This window comes from Lactuca sativa, chromosome 4 (assembly GCF_002870075.4).
Source record: "Lactuca sativa cultivar Salinas chromosome 4, Lsat_Salinas_v11, whole genome shotgun sequence".
NCBI classification, from domain to species: Eukaryota; Viridiplantae; Streptophyta; class Magnoliopsida; order Asterales; family Asteraceae; genus Lactuca; species Lactuca sativa.
The window spans coordinates 174,636,900-174,661,039 of record NC_056626.2 but is presented as its reverse complement, the minus strand read 5'-3'; the positions used below and the strand labels follow the sequence as shown (position 1 = coordinate 174,661,039).

General features: G+C 36.7%; 1 protein-coding gene across 1 annotated transcript; it reads left to right on the top strand.

Annotated features, from left to right (window-relative positions):
• Positions 1-14,179: 14,179 nt before the first annotated feature.
• LOC111904689 (velvet complex subunit B-like) lies at positions 14,180-14,521 on the top strand. The gene has a single exon (XM_023900421.1). It carries the CDS (start codon positions 14,180-14,182, stop codon positions 14,519-14,521), a length of 342 nt encoding a protein of 113 aa, XP_023756189.1.
• The last annotated feature ends 9,619 nt before the right edge of the window (positions 14,522-24,140 follow it).

The window sequence follows — 24,140 nt, the reverse complement described above, 5'->3', positions numbered from 1 at the left end:
CAGGTATTATGTTGATTATTTCTCTTCTGGTATAAATTTAGTAAAAAGGTTTTTTCAATTTTGATACTCTACGTATTCTTATTAGTATAATCTAAGTTCAAATGTTATTGCATTATTTAATTGAAAGATGTAGTACAAATAGAGTGATATGGGTTTTGTTATCTAAATATCCTCATTTTGTCTAAACTGCTTGATTTGAACCTTTTGGTGAAGTAATGTGTAATATTTAGAGAGCATTTGATATACTATGAAGTTATGTGAAATATTTTAAAATTATGTGTCATATTCTAATTTCAGACATTTTGATATTGTTTGAAACAACTTTCTTTAAAAAAAATTATGTAATATGCAATATATTATTTTAGACATTTTAATTTTGTTGAAACAAATTGTTTTGAATATTTTGGTTAAGTAATGTGTAATATATGATTTTAGAAAAAATGAATTTAATTGGAAACAACATTTTTAGAGCATTTTTTAAAATTTATTGTTTATATCCTAGTTTATTGTTTTAACAAAAGTATGGTTTATTTTCTGATGCAGATGAGATGACAAAATTACCAAATCAACGAAAAATGAGTTTTTCATCCTAAAGAAAAGAATGCACGACAAGGTCTATAAAAATTTATAGTTAATGTACCTCATCAGATAGCTCGTCAACTGATCAAATACACGCCACAAAATATGAACAAGTATATATGACAATATAATTGTAATTTTAGAATATAAGATGTATAATTTTGACATTCAATTGTATTATGTATTTCAAAGAATAATAGATGTAATATTATAGTTATGTAATGTAATGTTAGTAATATTCTATGTTTTATGTAATATGAGATTAAAATCAAACTTTGTGTGTATAATATTCTATTAGAGTAAGATTCTATGTTTTATGTTATAATAAGTAGATATATAATAGTCTAATATACTAATATTATATGTTGTTTGTTTTCCTATGTTTATATTTAGAATATTTTAATAGAATAATGTTAATAAAATAAATTGATTTATTATTTGATAAAAACATGCATATGTGGAATATTCTACTAGAATATTGTTATATGTTATTTGTTTTCCAAAAGTTATATAGAATATTCTAAAAGAATAATGTTGTAGGATATTCTAAGTTATATCTAGATTATTCAGATGGAATAATACCTAATTAAATTTAGGCTTGCTTAATACTCACTGATATGTTATTATTCTGGCTATTCTAATTATTTAATATTTAATATTATGTTGAAATTTAACATTTTGAAACTATGTGTAATATTCTGATATTAAAGTGTAATATTCCAATATTTTTAATGTGTAAAATGAAATTATATTATGTAACATTCTAATATTATAAATTTGTATTTAACAACTTGATATTATATATATATATATATATATATATATATATATATATATATATATATATATATATATATATATATATATATATATATATATATATTGATTTGATGAGTCAGATGTTGCTTCTTTTTTTAGATGTTCTTTTGTCATAAACTACTTGCTTTAATCATTTTATTCAAGTGATGTGTGATATTATAATAGTATTTGACATATATGAAGTAATATGAAATATTATGAAATTATGTGTCATGTTATCATTTTAGACATTCTGATTTTTTTGGAAACAAATTGTTTCAAATATTTTTGTTAAATAATATGCAATATATGATTTTAGACATCATTCTTTTGTTGGAAACAACTTGTTTTGAACCTTTTTGTGAAGTACTGAGAAAGTACTTCATTAACAATGAAGTAATGTGAAATATTTTGAAATTATATGTCATGTTCAGATTTTAGAATATGTAATATTTTAAAATTAAAAATTAATGTTACAAGAATGTTGTTCATTTAATGATTAATGTGTTGTATATTAAGGTATATTTTTCATAATAATGTTGAATTCTGAATATCTACATTAAATTTGGTTATCCTGATAAATTGAATATAATGACATTATTATGTAATATTTTCAACACAGATTATGTAATGTTAGAATTAACTTATAATGTAATATGTAATATTATGATATTATTACGTAATATTTTCAACTTACAACTTATAGTGTTGAACCAAAAAAAATTATAGATAACAAAATTTTATGATGTTAATAAGTAATATTCTGAAAGAATGTTATACGGTGCTATATTATGTCATAGGATGTAATATTCTAATTCGGGGCAACCTTCCCTTTAACTGTGAAGAAAAGCAAAATAACAAACATTTCAAACCAGTGAAAAACATATAACTTTATAGAATCAAATGAATACTTTTTTAGGATAAATATCAAATTCGTCTCTGAAAGTAGAAATGTATTCTATAAACCTGATAGATTAAAAACCACATATTAAGTTTTTAACATATAAGATCAGCAAAATTTTGCCAATCTCAGCTTAGGATGTTGAAAACTTCTAGTTTAAAATATTCAAGTTCCTTTGAATTTGAGCTTCATCACCTAAAACATTATGCAATCTAAAACATAAGAAACACATTTAATGTTATAGTTTATATGGTGAAATATTAGTAATATCTTTCATGTATCATATTTGTTTAAAATTAAAGTATATATGTATAATATTATATTAGAATAATATTCTATTCTTTCTATGACGATAATTAGATGTATAATATTCTAACAGACAAATATTATGGCTTGTTTGTGGATGTTGGTAATTTAATAGAATAATATTCCTGTCTTTTGTTAAATATGTTGTTTTATATATGTATATGTAGAATATTCTAATAAAACAAAGTCTAATTATATTTAGGCATTTTAATACTCATTGAACTTATATTATTTAAGATTCTAAAATTATATCTAATATTAAGATATTGTTATGTAGTATTTTAAATATATAATTTATAGAGTTATAAGAATATCTAGAATTATTTACAAGAAATCAAAATAATTTATAGAAACAATTTTTTGATGCTAATGTGTAATATTATGAAATTATGTTATAAAGTGTAATATTCTAATATAAGATATTATATTCTAATCTAGGTCACCCTTCACTTCAACCAAGTAGGAAACCAAAATAATAAATTTTCGAAATAGCAAGAACCATATAAGTTTAAAGAATGAAATGAGTGATTATAGGATAAATATCAAATATTTATCTAAAAGTTTAAATGTATTCTTAAAATCTAGTAGTGTAAAACCACATTACAATCTTGTACCATAAAAAATCTATCACGGTGTTACAAGGTGTAATATTCTAATACAATGTGTAATATTCTAGTTCGGGTCAGTCTTCCCTTCAACTATGTAGGAAACCAAAATAACAAAATTTTCAAATCGATGAGAACCACATAAGTTTATAGAATGAAATGAATATCTTTAGGATAAATACCCAATTCGTTGTTAAATGTTTAAAATGTATTCTAGAAACCTGATAGCTTGAAAACAACATTTCATGTTTGTACCATAAAATCTGTCAAAATTTATTTTGTTAGATAAAGGGAGGAATGATGAATTTCAAAAGGGTATTACAAAATTATAGTCAGATAACATTATACCAAAAGCCTAGAAAAATATATCACATGATTGTAAGATCTATTAAATATCCATTCATCTCAACACTTGTTAAAAACTTATAATTTGAATATTCAAGTAGGAATTCATTAGCTAAAATTACCCGCAACAAAAAATGAAAGAATTATAAGAATGAAGTACGGTTTATACAAAAATTTCAAATTGAAGTCTACATGCTATAGTATTTTAATCAATGATACAACATAATAATGTAGTATGTAATGTAATTGGTCATAAAACACATAATGCAAAAATTTCTAAGAAAAATACTCCGATCTAATGATCGTTTCTTGAGTACAACCAGTTACTACACATCAATAAGAGCAGTCAATATTGTTCAAAGAGACATCTCTAACCTTTTGTGTTCAAAAAAACTTTTTTTTGACACAATTATAGTAATGATCATATTCTACAAACAAACATAAGAGAAGACAATATTTTCTTTTGTACAACCCTTTTTCTGCAAGCTAAGAAGAAGATATCCAAACTAAACTATGTTGAATAGACCTCCAACATTATGTGTTTGAAGAAGTAAAAAAGTTATTTTTAACAAAACTATGGTAAATTTAATAAAAGTAGTCAACATTGCATTATTTTTCACTAATTGTGACTCATATTTTGGAAATATACTAATATTCTTAAAGAAGAATTTAGTCATGAGAAGGAGTGATACATCTGACTCTTTTTTCATTTAGGATTTTCATCAAACAGGTAGATTGCATGTATAGTTTAAGTGAATTTGTTGAATAACAGTAATTACTTTTTACATACCTTATCAATTTTACAAAACACATTGCTTGAAAAGCGTTGAAAATCAAACCTTAAAAGTGTTCAAAGTTAAACCTTGACAAATTGTAAAAACCATAAATCTGATAAATAGAAATCGAATCTTGAAAGTGCTCAAAATAGATCTAAAACAGCTAAACAAATGTGATTTGATGAAGAATTGTTGAAATTAAAGATCAAATAAGAAAAACTAAACCTTTTTGTTGAAATGGATGATCATGGTGCTAAAAATTGATTAGATTTTGATGGTGATATATGTGATTTGATGAAGCATATTGTTGAAAATAACCTCTATCTGATGATCACCCCCAGATGTCGATAGATGAATATCAACCCGAATCAATCCGATTATCAATTACAGATGTAGAAGAATGAAGAAGATGAACTCGGAAAACACAAAAATCATGAATTTAGTAGCTATGAAGTAGATAGGTTACGATCATTCTTCAATCAATCAATCTAAAAAATCAGAGGATGATATGGTTGAAATAAGTGGACATTTAAGGAGATTGAAGATCGATTACATGAGTAGATTAAAGAATGTTGATCACATATGAGCGATAATCTTGGTAGAAGAATCGAAGTAGATGAAGATGTTCTTGAAGATGACGTGAAAATGAAGCTAATAGTGTATCAGATATGGTAGTGATGTTATATTCAAATTGGTGACTAATCTGCCCCTAATTAACTAATAAGTTAGATTAATTAGTGTTAATCCGTCTTTTTTATAAGCCACAAGATCAAATTTGATGAGAGGCTAAGATTTGGTCCCCATGTCTCACAAAATATAGGTGGTCTCAAAATTATGTTGTCTTTTAAATATTGTCTTTTAAATATGTTGTGTAGGATAACCCAACAAAAATATAATAGAAAATAAACATAATACAAATAGAAAAACTACAATCAAATAAATAAGAGCATTGGGTAGTTGAATATATAAATAAAGATGTTACATAAAGATACGTTTAAATCAAAAGAAAAAACTAACATTCGTCAACTTTGCACAAACAAAAAAAAAAACCTATATCCATTTTATGAATTTTCTTTCTTCATTTAACACCATTCAACCATAGAAACTTGATGAGATAATTCTTCACTAACCTGCAATCAAAATATTTTTCTTGAAAAAGAAGAATCAGAAAGATATTCCAAGCAAAACATTGATGTTTGGAGGGTCACATCCAAGATTGAGTAATACACACAAATCACATATAAAGATTAAATGAGAAACTAAATATAAAGAAAGAATAGAAAAGCTTCATTTGTTTTGGTTGAAAGAAAAAAATCATATTACAATTACCATCGATGCGAAAAAAAAACTCCTTTCTTTAAATCATCATATTTGGATCGTTCGATATAACTCATTTCTTCAAATCATCATATTTGGATTATGAATTCTTCAACTACATGAAAACTTTTGAATCACAATATCTTCAAATCCATCTTACATGTAAGATTTTATATAACACAAAAGACACAAAAGATTGGCCTTTTTATTCTAAACTTGTCAATAAATGCTAATTAAACATAATATAAGTTATAAAAATTTTGAGTGTTAAATCATAATTAAGAAAACTTTTGAGTTGCATTAGTTAAAAAAAGGGGTTTCAAATGAATGTGGTTTGAGGAAGTTAAAAAAGAAAGTTTCAAATGCATGAGATTCAAGGAAAAATGCTAGCTTTATAAGTATGTATGATATATATATATATATATATATATATATATATATATATATATATATATATAATTTAATGGGGTGGGTAATAAATGGAGTGAATTGAAAATGCTCCATACCCGACCCTTTTAATAAAAGGGTAAATAGATACGAGTCATAAACAGGTAATCAAAGCAAAAATTGAAATACAAACCCATAAAATTTTCCTGGATTTGGAGGAAATCTGGTTAAAAGATCGCTATTGACAAGCCTAGTTGTTTCCATCCCTAGTAACCATTATAATTTTTTTTGTAGGTAGTCCCCTTTCATAGGGACCCTACCTATAAAGACACCAAACATGCGTTAAATGCATAAAGCTATACTTTTTTGGTAAAATAAAACATTTAATTGTAAAACAAGTTAACAAATTAAAATAAACAATTAAAGTATCGAACAAATTTACCTTATTACACATTCAAGAGCCACAAAACAGAGTTGAAAAGATCCATACCATTTTTTTTATGTTTGTGTAACCATGGGTTTGTTCTCCCAAGATAATGCAATTACGTAGGAAAGTTGGCAATGCTTTCTTTGTGATCACTACTTAAGAAACTTATTCTGAAGAGGTTATAAAACACAGTTACATATATTTAGTTTTAAAAGAAAGAAAAATGTATTAAATACACATGTTATGTATGGGAGAAAATCTACTTTTCGGTATCCGGAATATACGATAGTAGGTCGTATTCCTAAAATGCAGGCCAGAATATCAGTCTAATATGTACGTTTTTTCCTAAGATCTATGGAGTTGACTTCGTCAATATGAAATGTATCTATACAAATTCCACAATAGCCTAATTCCAAAGAAGGTAGTCATATTTCCAAATTGGAAATAAGTTGGCTATTTTATTAATTAACTCATTTATAATGGTCAGTTTTCTCAATTTCCTAAATTATATGTTGTTCGAGATTTGATTAAATAAACGATGAAGAAAATACTATAAGGCCATTGGTTTATTTATATAATTGTTTTTATAGGAGGATTTAGTGCATGTGAAAGATGACTACGATTGGGTAGTTTTTAGACATATAATATGAGGATTTAATGTTGATTGTTTAGTTAACATCGATGTGAGTACATAGGAATTTGGAGCACTAGTAAAGAGATCGTATTTTCGTATTTACATGTTATGATGTTGTGATACTATGTTAGGTGCTATGACGTGGTGTTATGAATATGTGATATGATTTTATACCATGATTTTATGTTTGACTCCATGCTACAATATCATGATAAGACTTCTATGATTTTATATGTTTATTTTAAGAGTTCTTCCTATATAATGTTATAAGAATGTTATTTATGATTAAATGTTCATTCATATCACATGGGGATGGGCATGATTGACTATGTGAAGTCCCAACACATATTTAAGACACTAAAGACTAGGTGTTGATCACACCTTCGATCACGATCATATTTGCAACCTATAAGTGATATGAGACAAGTTTCACTTTCTTTGATTCAAGTCACTTTTTGACCACCATAATGGTCATTGGCAAACTTATTTGTTCATCCTTGTCATGCATATAAGAGGGCAAAGACGGATTAAATTATGTATCCCCTATCATGCCACAGGAAGGCCGATCAGAATTGATTTATTCAACCCTACGGTGCCATGGGTTACGAGTGACTCCTCCATACAACCATATTGTTAAGAGTAAGAGTTTTGTAGGGGTCATGGGAGGGTGTAAGTTTCATGTGATTTTTTCATCTTACTACTTGTTACACTTATGATGATGATGTTTAAAAGGTTTAAACTTTCATGATGATGGTTAAGATGTATATTCTATTACAAATCCCAAATCCTATGTATCTCACTAGACTTCCCAGACTAACGTACTATTTTAATGTGTCATAGATTCAGGAAAATAAAGTACGAGGTAGTGATATTAGGAGTGGCTTGAAGTTTACTTTCTTGTTTACTTTGGAATATCTTAAAATAATGATTTTTGGGAACACCCCATGAGTTTTGAATGATTTCTTATTTCTGATTTACAAACTATAAACATTTCCATAATGATTTTTGTTAAATTATTATGTTCTTTCCTCAAAGTGTTTTGCTATTCCCGATGAACGAATGTGAGGGATGTTTCAGCTAACTTTTAGAAAGCCTCATAGGTGCCCCTGTAATTTCAAAAGTTGGCATGGATGGTTGTAACAACCCAAATTTCAAACAATTTTTTTTTCATTTTTAATTAATAAATATACTTGCATTAACCATAAATTTCATCACAATTGTTTTCAAATCCACCTTTATTATAATTTGTTTAAAACACCAGAGTGTCCCAAAAGGTAGTAATAAAAGAGAGATAGAGTGCACATCGCGCCATCACGCCTTGCCCTTGCCCTTGGGCTCGGATTTACCTGAAACACATCCATAAACGGTAAGCTTGAAAGCATAGTGAGTTCCCCAGAGCACACCCACACATAAGCACAAAGTATATCATATATGCTAGTCAGTTATACAAACATATAACCCTTGCAAGCCAACACATAGGGAAGCCCTGGAAAGCCTCTAGGGTCTTACTCCGGGTGCCATAGGAACCCCCACATGGTCTTAGCCCAATGCCTCGGGAACCCCCTAAGGTCTTTGACCTAGGATACCAAGGAAACCCTCCTAGTTCTTATACCTAAGTGCCTCGGGAACCCCCACCCCCCTAAGGTCTTTGACCTAGGATGCCAAGGAAACCCTCCAAGGTCTTACACCTGAGTGCCCCGGGAAACCCCGAGGTCTTCCATACAAGCATAATCACAAAGCATATAGTTTCACAGAATGGCTAACACGTATCACATATCACATAATGGGTCGGCCTTGGTGCCTTAGACCCATTGGTATGGTGAGGAGACTCACCTCCGTCTGCCGAAAACCAAAGCTACTCTCCTAATAATCCGGAAATCCCGCGGGATGGATAATAGTATTAAATAATATTAGATCCTTAAATTAATCAGGAGGGAAAAAACCCAAGCCCCAACCCTATTCATACGGCCCAATTAATCTTCCTTTGATAATGGGCCCAAAGTCCAAGTCTAAAATTACTAATGGGCCTCTTGGCCCAATAAGGCCCACACAAAAGTCCATGACCCAAATCCAAAGATATAGCCCATATTTCACAGAATGCAGTCAACCCAATAACCAAGATGAGGTCCAAAAGTTTGCCAGCCCAAAACAAAAACGGCTTAATCTGCCTTGCGTACGCTCAACGTACCACTTTGGCACGCGCCGCGTACTAGGCTCTCAAAGGCTATGCCCAGCATACACTGAGTACGCCTGGCGTTCGCCCGAGTTAAGCCCTTTCCCCATTAAGTGCTTAATATCCCATTCTTTTACATCCAAAAGCTAGATCTGAGTTCTTTAACATGTCCTAAGGCATAAAGTTGCTAACTTTATGTCTTTACATGTTCCATATACCTCCAAAACCATCATTAAGACCTTCCCAAGGTCTTTAACTCATGCTCAAGGTCAAGACTACCACCAAGATCCTATTTTTATGCTTCTAGATGGATTAAGGACCCTAGATCTGACTTTCTAATCAAATGGGGATGACCAAGTCAACAAATGAGGTCCAAAGCGCATCAAAGGGACCACCTACAAAAACCCTATCAAGATCTAAAGAAATAAGAGGAAAGATGCAAGCTTTTTACCTCCAAAAGCTTTGAAAGATGATTATGATGCAAGATCCTGAAGCACCCACTTGATCCAAGCTTGCTTCATCAACTCCTCCTCTTGAAATGGACACTAAAAGACCACACATACACACTTATAAGGCTCAAAGGTGCTCTCTCAAGGTTTCCAGAGGTGTAATAATGTTTAAGGGAAGTGGAGGCTCTCTAGGGTTCACTCCAAGGAGCTTAAAGTCATTTATATAGGCCTCAAGTCCGAGAATTAGGGTTTTGCTCTCTGGTGCGTACGCCCCACATAGCTCATGGTACGCCCAGTGTACCTCCAAACACCCGCAACCAGAAAGGGACTTAGTATGCTAAGCGTACACTTAAGTACACCCAGCGTACTAAGGGACCATTTATGCCAAAAATCCTTATTCAAAGGTTCCAAGACATACCTTTTTTTATTTCAGACGTAACAACTCTCCCCCACTTGAACTAGACTTTGCCCTCGAAGTCTGCAGCTGCGAATAACTTTGGGTAGTGCTCCCGCATCTCCTCCTGTGGCTCCCAAGTCCATTCGGAGCCCCTTCGGTGCTGTCATTGCACTTTTACCAACTTCAACTCCTTATTCCGTAGACCCTTCATCTTCCGGTCTATAATGATGACTGGTCTCTCCACGTAGTTCAAGCTTCCATCCACCTGAATGTCATCCAAGGATATAACCGAAGACTCATCAGCAACACACTTTCGAAGCTGAGAAACATGGAAGGTGTTGTGAATCTGGCCAAGCTCCTCCGACAGCTCTAGACGGTAAGCCACCTTGCTAACTTGGGCCGTGATCCTGAACGGGCCTATAAACCGAGGACCAAACTTGCCCCGCTTCCGAGATCTGATGACCCCTTTCTAGGGCGACACCTTTAGCAATACGAAGTCCCCCACTTGAAATTCCAGGTTTGATCAATGACGATCAACATAACTCTTCCGACGACTCTGAGCGACTCGCAATCGCTCCCGCACCTGCTGAATCAATCCAGTCGTCTTAAGCACTACTTCCATGCTCCCCATGACCCAGTGTCCAACCCCATCCCAACACACCAGAGTCCTACACCTCCGACCATACATCATTTAGAAAGGGGCCCGATCAATACCGGCATGATAACTATTATTGTATGAAAACTCTGCCAGTGGGAGATATGAATCCCAGCTTCCTCCAAAGTCCAGCACGTAGGCACGAAGCATATCCTCCTGCGTCTGGATTGTCCTCTCACTCTGGCCATCGGTCTGAGGATGGTATGTCGTGCTGAAATGTAGTCGAGTGCCTAGTTCCTCGTGGAACCTCTTCCAAAACCTAGATGTAAACCGGACATCCTTATCCGAAACCACCGATACGGGCACCCTGTGCGTAGCCACCACTTCCCGAACATAAATATCTGCCAACTTCTCTGCGGATATGCCCTCAAAAAATCGAAATGAAATGGGCACTCTTCGTCAATCTGTCCACGATAATCCAAATGGCATCCATGCCTCTCACCGTCTTTGGAAGCTTTGTAATGAAATCCATCGTAATCTCCTCCCATTTCCACATAGGGACAGGCAGCGGTTGGACCTTCCCATGAGGCCGCTGATGCTCGGCCTTGACCTTCCTGCAGGTTAAGCACCACTCCACGAACCCGGCGATCTCCCGCTTCATGCAGGGCCACCAATAACTCAGTCTCAAGTCTCTATGCACTTTTGTAGCCTCTGGGTGTATAGAGAACTTAGACTTGTGCGCCTACTCTAACAATCTCTGCCTCACTCCCCCTGACACGGGTACCCACACCCGACCACACTGTGTCAAAAGGCCACGGCTGTCCTTTACAAACAAAGGATATTTCCCACGAATTCTCTCTATTTTGCAATTTTCCTTCTGTACCCCATCGACCTAAGCCTCCCTGATCATATCCAACAATGGCGAAGTCACAATCATCCTCAAACAGATGTCCCTAATTGGGGATCCCGTTGCCTTGCGGCTCAAATCGTCTTCCACCACCTTGGCCTTTCCTGGATGGTATAAAATCTCGCAATCATAATCCTTTAGTACATCTAGCCACCTCTGCTGACGCATGTTGAGGGTCTGCTGGTCCATCAAATACTTCAGACTCTTGTGATCGGTATAGATAGAGAACCGCACTCCATACAAATAATGCCTCCATATCTTGAAAGCAAAAACCACTGCTCCCAACTCCAGGTCATGCGTAGGATAATTTGCCTCGTGAGGCTTCAACTGCCTCGAGACGTAGGCAATCACATGCCCCCTCTGCATTAGCACCGCCCCCAAACCCGAGATCGATGCGTCGCAATATACCACTAAATCACCCAATCCCTTCGGTAGAAGTAAGACCGGAGCCTCACATAACCTCCGCCTCAGGGTCTCAAAGGCTATCTGCTGATCCTCACCCCACTGAAAAGTAACATTTTTCTTGGTTAAGCAGGTCAATGGAACTGCAATCTTGGAAAAGTCCTGGATAAATGTCCGATAATAACCCGCTAGGCCCAAGAAACTACGGATTTCTGATGCATTCCTTGGTACTTCCCACCGCATCACCGCCTCTACCTTGGTTGGGTCAATCGAAATACCCTCTTCATTAATGACATGCCCCAAAACTGAACTTCCCGCAGCCAAAACTCACACTTGGAGAACTTCGCATAAAATTTCTCTGCCCTCAGAGTCTCTAATACCTCCCACAGAAGCCGCTCATGCTATTCTTTGGTCTTGGAATAGACCAGAATGTCATCAATAAAGACGATCACTGACTGATCCAGCATTGGCCTACATACCCGGTTCATGAGATCCATGAACGTTGCGGGGGCATTGGTGAGACCAAACGACATCACCACAAACTCATAATGCCCATATCGGGTCCTAAACGTTGTCTTTGGTATATCCTCATCCCGAATCCTCATCTGGTGATATCCCTACCGAAGATCTATCTTGGAGAACCAAGATTCACCTTGAAGCTGGTCAAAAAAATCATCAATCCTAGGTAAAGGGTAACGATTCTTCACCGTTAGCTTGTTCAGCTCTCTATAATCGATGAACATTCTGTGCGATCTGTCCTTGTTTTTCACAAACAGAATTGGTGCTCCCCAAGGAGAGCTGCTCGGACGGATGAACCCTCAGTCTAGCAACTCCTGGAGTTGCATAGATAACTCCTACATCTCCGGAGGCGCTAATCGATATGGTGCCTTTGCCATCGGGGCGGCACCCGACACCAAATTGATGCAGAACTCTACTTGCCTCTCCGGAGGCACTCCTGGTAACTCTTTGGGGAAAAACGTCCCGATACTCCTATACCACGGGCAAACTGCCCACACCTGCCACTGTCTCCACCCTCGTATCCGAGACATAAGCCAAAAAATCCCGTGCAGCCCTGCTGCAGAAACCTCCTAGCCCGTGCCGCCGAACAGAGGATCGGTCCCTGCGAGGCCCTCTCCCCATGCATAACTAGTTCTCCCCGACTTGGGGTTCAAACACTGATTGACTGGCGCTCGCAATCTATCATGGCCTCATGAGCTCCCAACCAATCCATGCCAATAATCACCTTCGATCCTCGCAACGGTATCGGGACTAAATCGACGCGGAACTTCTCACCATGCATATTCAGAACACAGTCCCGATACACCCTCGCAACACTCACGGTGCGGTCATCTGCAATTTCCACCTCAAGCGGGGAACCCAAAGTCCCCGGCGTATCCCGGAATTTCTTGCTAAGCGCAAGAGACATAAATGATCGGGTAGCTCTTGAGTCGAACAAAACATTGACCGACATACCATTGACCAAAAAGGTCCCTATATCACCATAATACAAAAAAAATAAGCATAACAAAATGAACATGGAGAGAGATGAATAAACACGTACCAGTCACAACATCCGGTGCTGCCCGAGCCTCCTCGGTAGTCAGCTGAAATGCACGGCTCTTAGCCACTGGGGCGTCCTCCTTGGCAGATCGGCCATCGGTGATTCTCAAAGTAGCAGGCGCGGGCGCCGCTACTGCTCCTCCTCCTCCCCGCAACCTAGGACAACCGGCCCGCTTGTGGCCGGTCTGGTTGCAGTGGAAACATATCAGGCCCTTCCTAGGGCAATCCTTGCTCACGTGGCCCGATTGACCATAGGGATAACATGTCATGCCTTGTCCCCTACATGTTCCTCCATGTGACCTCCCACATTTGGCACACCGGCCCCGGTTCTGCTGGCCCTGACTAGACGAATCCGAGGTCTTGGGCTTTTTAGCCTGTCCTACTGCTGCCTGGGCCTGCTCCGGCTTCCGCTTCGTGCGGAAGTCCAACTCCATCTAGCTTTCGCGGGCCTTATCCACCATCTCATTTAGGGTCTTGCTAAATCTATAGAATTTGTCTATATGCTTATTAAAAAATGGCAACTTTGTCCTTTTTAACCACCACCACGATTATCGCCTTCAACCAGTGTGACCACCACCAGCGACTTTAGCCCCTATCATCACTATTATGATCACATTCAACATGCACCAACACCACCCTACGCAACTGTCATCACCATCGCCGCCGCCGCCGCCTTCAGCCACTACCACTACCATAAGTAGATCCTTCAGCTACTGGCATCGCCACTACGTCCTACAACCACTACCATCACCACTATCATCGCCTTCAACATATATCAACACCACCTTTAGCAACCGTCACCACCATCACAACCTCCACCCACCTCCACCAACATTGTCAAGTTTAGCCAGTGCCATCATTACCACCTTTAACATGAACCGCCACCACTATAACTACCTTCAGCCTAAACCACCACCACCTACAACAACTATTAGCCACTGCCGCCACCATCGCTTCCTTTAGCTACTGCTGTCACTACTACCTCTAGCCATTGTTCATAAGGAGAGAATAAGAAAGAGTAAAGGGGTGATTGTGTGTTGAAAAAAGACGAGGGCTTTTTTAACACAACTTTACTAACTGAATGTTAAAAAATATAAATCTGTCATTTTACGTATACTTAACACACCTTTACCAACTGAATGTAAAAAAATGACTACATTTACAACTTTTTGAAATAATAGGTCGAAATTTGAAGCGAATTTTAGAAATTGTCATCACCTTGCCACTTTTCGGACACCAATGGACCATTTTTGAAATGTTGTCCATTAAGAAGCATCAACAAAAATGTCCGAAGTATCGTCTTACGAGATTTTGGGAATGACTTAAATTGAATTTCCACCGTCAATTTAATTAATCTAAGGCTCTGAGATTTATTCACGTCCAAGAGTGATATCTTGAATTCTCGTATTCGATTCTACAAGATGCGTATAAAAAAAGTCAAGAAAACGAGGGCTACTTTGCCTAATATTTCAAAACTACACTGGGCTTGTAAAATATAAGTTGGGCTTCTATATGAATTTTGTATATAAGAAAATATAATTTATAGTTGACAATCAAAATATTTGATTTTGTCGCTTGAAGTGTCAAATTATAATCTAAAAAATATATACAACGATTCTTTTATTATTTTTATAACAATAGAAAAATTGATAGCTAATATTAAATATGATCATCAAACCAATAATGTTCTCGAAATCGTTTTATACATATGGATTTTGTATATAATTACATCACTTAAAAAAAAGAGCATTATGAAAGGATGTTTTGATCTGGATTCAATTATCCGACCTTGACATTCTAGATTTAAGTACGATTTTGATTTTATATGACGATTCTTTTGTTATTTTATTTTTAACTAATTATTTATTGTTTTTAGTGTTAGATCAATTTTTAAGTGTTTATTTTTAGAACTCTTATTTTTTTAGGATTTTCTTTAAAAAAAGGTTACTTCATGATCAATTTGTCTTCATTTGATTGTTAATTAAAAAAAACCGTTGTCCGCACTACTTGTATGTGCTATATGGTACTTGAAAGAATTATTTCTGTTATTGCATACTCTAGTTATTTTTTCTAGATATCCTCAAAATTTTTAGAATTGATAAATTATGTATTGTAGCATTTATATATAGTATTTGCTTAAAGTGTATTTCAGGATAGGTGATGAAAAACGTTACAGCCGATGCAAGTGCTCCGCCACCCTCTTGAGCCATATGTGGCTGCAAATTAGAGGTGGTGGCCAAATGGTTCAAAGTTGTCACCTCTATGGTAACCGCATATTTGTTTAAAGTGCACATTATGTTGTATCATACACTTAATCCGTTATTTCTAACATAATATCGTATTTATTATAGAACAGGCCCTTTATCTATTGCATATTTATATCGTGTTAAAATTTATGGTAAAATACATGGTATCAGAGTTATAACGAGAGATATAATGAGAGTTATACACTTAATCTGTTATTTCTAGCATAGGGTCATATTTATTATAGCCCAAACCCTTCATCTATTGCATATTTATATTGTTAAAATTTATGGTAAAATACATGGTATTAGAGTTATAATCTCTCTCTCTCTCTCTCTCTCTCTCTCTCTCTCTCTCTCTCTCTCTCTCCTTTGATAATGTCACCGATGTCACACCCTTAGTTTCAACGCCACTATTATCCTTCTTCCCTATATCTCTTTACTACCTTTTTCTCTCATCTCTATACATCGATCTCTACGACCAATAACCTTCCCCCAACCAATAATCAAAAACCACATAAGATTACAAACATGAAAGCCTGTGTACCTCTTATCCTTGACCTCTACAAACTTAACTATGATGCTTCGCGTGACCTATTCGATACGCATTGCAACGCCTATTGGTTGTTTCCCATCTTGACGACTCCTCCACTCGAACCGACTTGGAGAACACAATTGGTATAAACTCAATTTCCTAGTCAATATGTGGATGTATGGGACTATCACCCAATATATTATCAACATGATCCTTAAGAAAGGTGCCATTGCCAACTCCATTTTGAAAATCCTCGAGGGACTTTTTCAAGACAATAAAGACACATATGCGATTGAGCTTGAAAACAAGTTTCAAACCATGGTTCTAGGCGACCCTACAATATCCTAATATTAACAAAAGATGAAGCTTCTTTTGGACCTCATGGCTAATATTGATGCTCCCCTACCTGAAAAGACCCTCATAACCAACTCGATGAACATATTTTGTTCACAAATTGTGAGAACATTACTGACATTATTGTTGGGATTTCATGGCATCAATACACATGATCATGACAGCGGAAACACAAACAAAAACCTATATATACATGCACTATAGAATCTAGGTTTTACTAGTTATATCAACCTACTTTTAAAAATCGAACAAAAAAATTGAATACTAACATCTTGTTGCTTTGATTGTGATCTCATAACAGCCAAATCTTGCAATGGATTAATGACCTAAAGTAGAATCCCTCTAATATACTTAGACCCAAAACTCCAAGAAGCTAATAAAGATTAACCCTAGCTTATAGTTTTACAAAAATTCTACAACCCTAGGAGATGGGTTATAATTTTCGCAGAATAGGAGAGGGAGGGAGAGGTGGTCAGTTTGAGAGAAGGAAATCAACAGTTAGGGTTTAAACCTAGCAGTCTATTTATAGGCAGCAGATAAATCCTAAATTGATTTAAACTCTTAGCCATTATCCTTACCCTATTCAAAACCTGCTTATGCTTATCCCTATACAGGGAAGCCAAAACCATCCCATATACTCTTCCACATCTTGTAGAATATTCTAACTAATCTCTAGGAATTAATTAATATTCAAGCTCTTCAATTAATTAAAACAATTTAATTAATTCCAAAATAATTTTCAATGAATTTATTAATTACTTAGTAAATTAACATCTAATTTTTTTTCTCCAATTCCTTTAAAACTAATTGTGTTATGAGGCCAACCCAAAAGGACCCTGCTATTATTAGAAATAATACCCAACAATTAATAATGTTGGATACTATTTTTAACATTTATATGCTACCATGTTCTGCGACTGAATTTCCTATAATCCCAGTCTATGTTTCTTATAGGTGAATAACACTTGTCATGCTCTAGACTGTATCAATCGATTCATTCTATCACTCATCTTCTTTAGCTGTTATTTACAAAAGTTCTTCTTTTAACACAATCAAACTTTCTCATCAAACAGAAGCAATCACCATTTTAAATCCAAGTCCAACAATAATCATCAAGGAAGGGGACCAAGATGAAAATCAATCCAAACTCCCTTTATGGATTACCATTTGGTTATTGTCTCTTAGAAGCCATTCTTGCTGCCTTTAATGGCCTACACTTAGCATCCTTTATGAGCATTGTTTTCTTATCGACCATTTAGTTACTTCCATATAATATCTTTATGGTTTTCCTCTACCACAAGAACCCGTAAGGCCTCCTCGGGGTCTCCTTAACCAATAGACAACCCCTTAACAAACTTCCCTTCACACCACTACACCCATCCCAACCCTCACTCCACCTTTGCAATGGTTCCCTCATATGACTTTAGAGTAACCTATATATTCCACATAAGAGTTGAACACGATGTTTGTTCATGATGCAACTAATTCCATATGGTATATGAATGCTAACACGACCTTCCACCTTGCCTCAAACAAATGCTTACTCATTTCTTTTAACACTAAAAGCAAATTTAAACAATGTCCTTATCACATATTTTACGATTAGAATCTAATTTATATATGTTATTTACAAAGTATAATAATTTTTTCACACATTTTGATGAGTTTGAATTTTCTATGAAGGATTTCCAAACATACCAAATTCTACTTAGCTGTCATAACTCGTGTGATCTCTCTCTAGATGTGCCTCATATTCAGTCTCATGTTTCTCTTATTTTCTTAAGTTTATCGTTCATATGAACACTTTTTGCTACATCAATACTCGTGTCCTTTAACCTTGATTTTCTAGTCAGTTTATTGCTTGTTAGAAAGGAAATCTTAAATTATCATGTTCCACATGTAAACTTCAAAAACATGTTCATCATCCACGTTCTAATAGAGTAACTGTATAGTTTATGAGGTATTTGATATTGTCTATTCATACTTGTGAACTTCTCATATTCCTATTTGGACTGGTATAAGTTATTAGATTATCCTTTGCATTTTGTGGGTCCATCCCTTATGCAATAAATTTAACTTCTTTGGTAATTTTTTATTTTATTTTTGCAGTTATATCCACAATCAATTAAAACATGAAGTAAATCCTTCCAATTTGACCATGAGGTAAAGTTTTACAACTATAAATTCCACTCTTTATTTGACACAATTTTTTTTCATACCTCATACCTCCTGTTTTGATCAAAAATCAAATGAGTGAATATCAACCAAATTGAATGAGAGGTTGTGGTATTGTAGGTAAAGTGATTATCGAAATTGGAACAAGATTACACAAGTGATTTACTAAGAAAGCGCTTGATCCTTGCTAGGATCTCCAGAACAAAACATTGGGAGGTGATAATGATCACCTGCCTTGTTTATGTTTATTAACTGAAAGACGGATTAAAAAAATGAAATTCAGTAAACGAGTATAATTATTGCAATGATTCTGGTTGTGGCTAGTGTCTGAAGTACATGTGTATTTATAGTCTAGTCTAAGTAACAATAAGTTTTATATTTTCGGGATCATATCGAATAAAAATGAACATGTTGGCTTGACATGGTATTTCCGGGTCTTTTGTTTGGTAAAAACGTTTCTTCGTTGAGAATGAGTTTTATTTTGGCTAATTCTGTACATGTGAGAAAAAGACAAAAAAATATATCTGTTAGAAATGTAAGCAAATAATAGTAATGATAATGATCAGGATCCTGAGATATGTTCGGGATCCTGAAAGTTCTTGAAGATCGGAGTTCCTAAATAGGGTTGAGTATCTTGACCCTAACAATTACCCCTAAATTGTACCTACGGAATATTAAAGCTAATCTTAGAACATTTTAAGTTATAATTTAATTTAAACGAAGATAAGGTTTTTAAATTTCAAACCCTAACATATAGTATTTTATCCGTTTAACCCTCATGATGGCAAGGTCAAATAAGTCCTCTCTCTCCTGTTTCCCAGATAAATAGGGGTAAATAATGAGAAATTCTTTCACTCATTCTTTGATCCTCATCAACTATCCTAGAAGTATCCTTTTTTCTCATACTCTCTAGTTTTTGCAATCTCTTAATCATGGGTAAAATGATTGTTCATTCTCACATTAGCATCGCTGCCCTTTCTGACAAAGACTTCATCGATCAAAAGCTCCTAACTTATAGTGAGACTTGTTCGTTTGATGATGAGGATGTTGGACTCCTGAAATCCAATGGGTATTTTTCCCATAGATACAATTTTCAGGTCATATGATGCTATGATTCAACATTTTGTTTCATCCTCTTAGTTATGCTTTCCTGAATATCCATTTTATTTGGGTTTAATGTACCCCTTTTATGTAACACCCAAAAATCAGAAGGGCCAAGAAAGGAAAGAAAACCCTAAGTCAAAGGGTCAACTCGTCGAGTCCAGGGAGGAACTCGATGAGTCGGAGCGGGATTCGGGGGATCGATTAAGTAACCGACTCGACGAGTCGGCAAAGAGGACTCGGCGAGTCCGGTCTGAAGAGGGAAACCCTAAATCCGTGACTTTGTGCACTATTTAAGCATCTCATTCTCTCCCTTAGGGTTCCTTATAGCCTCTCTTATCCAGAATACGTAAGCCTAAGCCTCCATTGTTGCATATTCAAGCTTTCTTGCCATTTTGGGTGATTTGAAGGAAGAAGGAAGAAGGGAACCATTGGGGATTCAAGGCTTGGTAGTAGATCCAGAGTTTGTGGGATTTTCCAGAGCATTTGAAGGTAATGAGTCACTACCTTCACTCTTTTGCATATAGATCAACCTTTAACATGAGATTTGGTGCTTTTAGGGCAAGTTTAAGAACCATTTCGAGTTAAAAGCCCAGATCTGAAGTTGCTACTTCAGATCTAAGTGTATCTTGGCCTAGAGAATCATACAACATCAGTCTATGGGTTGATTGTTAAGCCTATTTGTCTTAAACCCTAATTTATAGTGTTTTGAGCCTAGATCTCCTTAGCTACACGTAAAGTTTGCCACTTTACGTGAGGAATAGGCTTTAGAAGAGTGGATCTACAGTTTGGAGTCCATGCATGACCCAAAAGCCTCTAAATATATGAAGGACTGAATAGACTCGACGAGTTCTTCGAGTGGACTCGGCGAGAAGTATGAAGATGGGGATGAACTCGACGAGTTGGATGAACAACTCAGTGAGTCTATTGAAGAATTCCTTGAACTCGGCGAGTCTGTTCTTAGACTCGGCGAGTCAAGTCGCGAAACCCCAAACCCATCGAGTTAAGACTCGGATTAGTGAGTTGAGTGGGGACTCAATGAGTTGGACAGGACAGGACTCGTAAATCGGTAGACTCGGCGAGTCAGGGGCTGACTCAGCGAGTCGAGTCGCGAATGAAAGGATTTTGAGCGTATGAACTCATCGAGTCAGTAGGCAGACTTGGCGAGTAGGGTTGACCTGGAAGGTTGACTTTGACCAGGACTTTGACTTTGACCAGAGTTGACTTAGTTTGACTTCTAGAGTTCAATTTGAAACTAAGTGTTATATTGATATTAGTAGCTTGAGGAGCTAGTGGGGCAGCGGTTCAGAGAGTTGTCGGACAGCAGCCAGAGGTTTATCAGCAAAGTTCAGCAGTGCGAAGTGAGTCACCTCACTAGTTGTATGGGTCTACGGCCATAATGTCGGCCCATGTAGTTTTCTATGATAGGAAGACCCGAGGGTTAACCCTAGGCATTATGCATGAAAGACCTGGAGGCAGCTCCAGCACACAATATGTTATAATGTATGATAGGAAGACCTGGGGGTTAGCCCTAGGTAATATGATAGGAAGACCAGGAGGTGTCTCTTGGCGCACTGTATGCTATTTTGTATGGAAGACCAGGAGGTGGCTCCTGGCACACTATATGCGGAGTAGCCTAGTAGAGTAGTATGTATAGTTGTATTTGTGATACTTGCATGAAAGACCGGGAGGTGGCCCTTGGCAACTGTCAGTAAGACCCAGGGAGTGGCCCCACGCTTGACCAGGAAGACCACGTGCGGCCCACGACATAACCACAAGACTATGTTTGGCATATAACACCTTGGCAAGACTATGTTTGGCACATAGCACCTTACTTGATTATGGATATGTTGGTTATGTATGGCTCTTTGCTATGTATGGCATGTATGGATCAGTTGTTTTGTATGGTATGTGGTATCTGGGGAACTCACTAAGCTTCGTGCTTACAGTTTTCAGTTTTGGTTTCAGGTATTTTATTTTCAAGGAAAGGAGTCCGCTCGATCGTAGTGCATCACACTATGTTTTCCGCACATGAGATCTTTGGGATTACACTCTGATATGGTTTTATGATAATATTTTTTTATTACCGACACTTTGGTTTGTCACGAGATATTGTAATCAATGTTTTTATACTGATGGTTTTATGTAATAACTTATTTAAAAATGAAATTTTTGGCCTTAAATTTTGGGATGTTACAAGTTGGTATCAGAGCCTTGGTTTGAGGGATTCGAACATACCCTTAGGTGTGTCTGAACTCAAACTAAGGGCTTGGTATGAAAGTTTTCAAGAGGGAAAACAATCTGAAAAAAGAAAAGGACATTGAGAAGAACAAAGTGTGCGATGCGTGCAATCAGCCGAGCCCGAGTAAGTTTACCCCAGGATACCCATACAAGTTATTATTATGTTATCAGTTTCAGTACAACAACATGCTAGAATAGGACTAAGGATCTAGGAATGATGCCTAATGTGCCTGCTTTATGTGCTTCGGCTTATGAGGATTGCAAGCTAGTACTGACTAGACAGTAATAGGATAGTCTGTTTAGGTTATGCCTGATTATATGAGCTTAGCATCGCATGCTAGTATAGATTCTTGTTATGTGGATAGAATTGCTTGATTATGTTCTGGTTAGATTTCCCTTCTGTCTGAATGCTACTTGCTTTGTGCTTTGTGGGACTCTGAGTGATGAGAGTTAGCCATTAGGTGAAAACACCAAGTCACATGTGATCAGCGTGGAATAATCTCAGAGGGTTGGATTTGCCCGTATTGCGCAACTCTCGTCTGAGTCTAACCGTTATATGGATGAGTTTGTTACTCGAAGGATTATCAAAGCCTCATCACATGTGATGTTATTTAGGTAATGGCTAATTGGCATTACAAAGAGGCCTTCAGTAGCTGAGGACTGGTTGCGGGTTGGAGGTAACCCTAGGGCAAGCCTAGGATGAGAGTAGTGCTAGGAACAACGTTAGTAGTAGTGAAAGGGACTTGGTGAAGTTGAAGCAACCCTTGAGGAAAGTACGGATAGATTTGGAAGGTAGTATGGACCCGTACTACTGGAAGCAGAGGATCCGTACTCGAGTCAAGGAGGGCCGAGATGGAACCAGGAATCTTGGATAGTGTGTGAGAGCTCTTGGGGTATGTTTTGATCCGGAAATTTATGTGTTTATTTCCAGTATGGTGACCACGCATCATGGAGCAGGGGGTTCAGGATCTGGGTCAGGATTGGATTCAGGTGCAGGGTCCGAGCATGCGGATGATGGGTTACGCCAGTTCATTGCGTCCGAGATCACGAGAGGTATCCTTGATGCGACGCCGGTTATCTTCTGGTCGATCAAGGAAGGGATCATTGAGCTGATGGAGGATCGCCTCCGAGCTTTCAGGAGCAATTTGGCATCTGGCCAGGTGAGTACACACACACACAGTCCTTCAAGGACTTCAAGGGAGTGGTGCGACAGATTTTCACGTGGTGAAGAACCCCATTGCTGCTAGGAGATGGATCGTAGACATCGAGTCTACACATCTGATGAGCTTCTGCCTAGAGGGGTCGAAGGTCGGCTTTGCGGCAGAATGTTTGAGAGACAGAGCCAGAGACTGGTGGGAATCAGTTGGTGATTCCTTGGGAGCCACATCCATTGAGGCTATGACCTGGCCCGACTTTGTGACCAGGTATAGGGCGGAGTTTGCACCGGCGGTGGAGCTTCAGCAGTTGGCCAGAGAGTTCCTAGACATGAGACAGAAGACAGAGTCGGTGGCGGAGATTACCACCAAGTTTCGGGAGAGGGCCTTATTGGTGCCTCAGTATGCAGGGGATGATGAGATGCAGAGGAACCGCTATCATGACATATTAAGAGCGGATATTCGGGAGCATCTCAGCTTCTCGGCATACTCGACCCTCGACTCTATGATTGTCAGGGCACGGGAAAGGGAGATTGATTTGGAGCACATTGCGAAGAGGAGGTCGGATCAGATGTATGCTTTGGAGGGTCCCGGGAAGAGACCCAAGACTTCAGATCAGCGGTTAGCGTGCCGGCATGGCTGAAGTCAGTGCAACATGTGCGGGAAACTGCACGAGGGAGTTGGTCGTTCCAAGGGTTCCGGCTGTGACAAGTGTGGCAGTCTTGGTCACGTTAGCAGGGACTGACCACAAGTGGCAAGCCCATTATGTTTTCACTGCA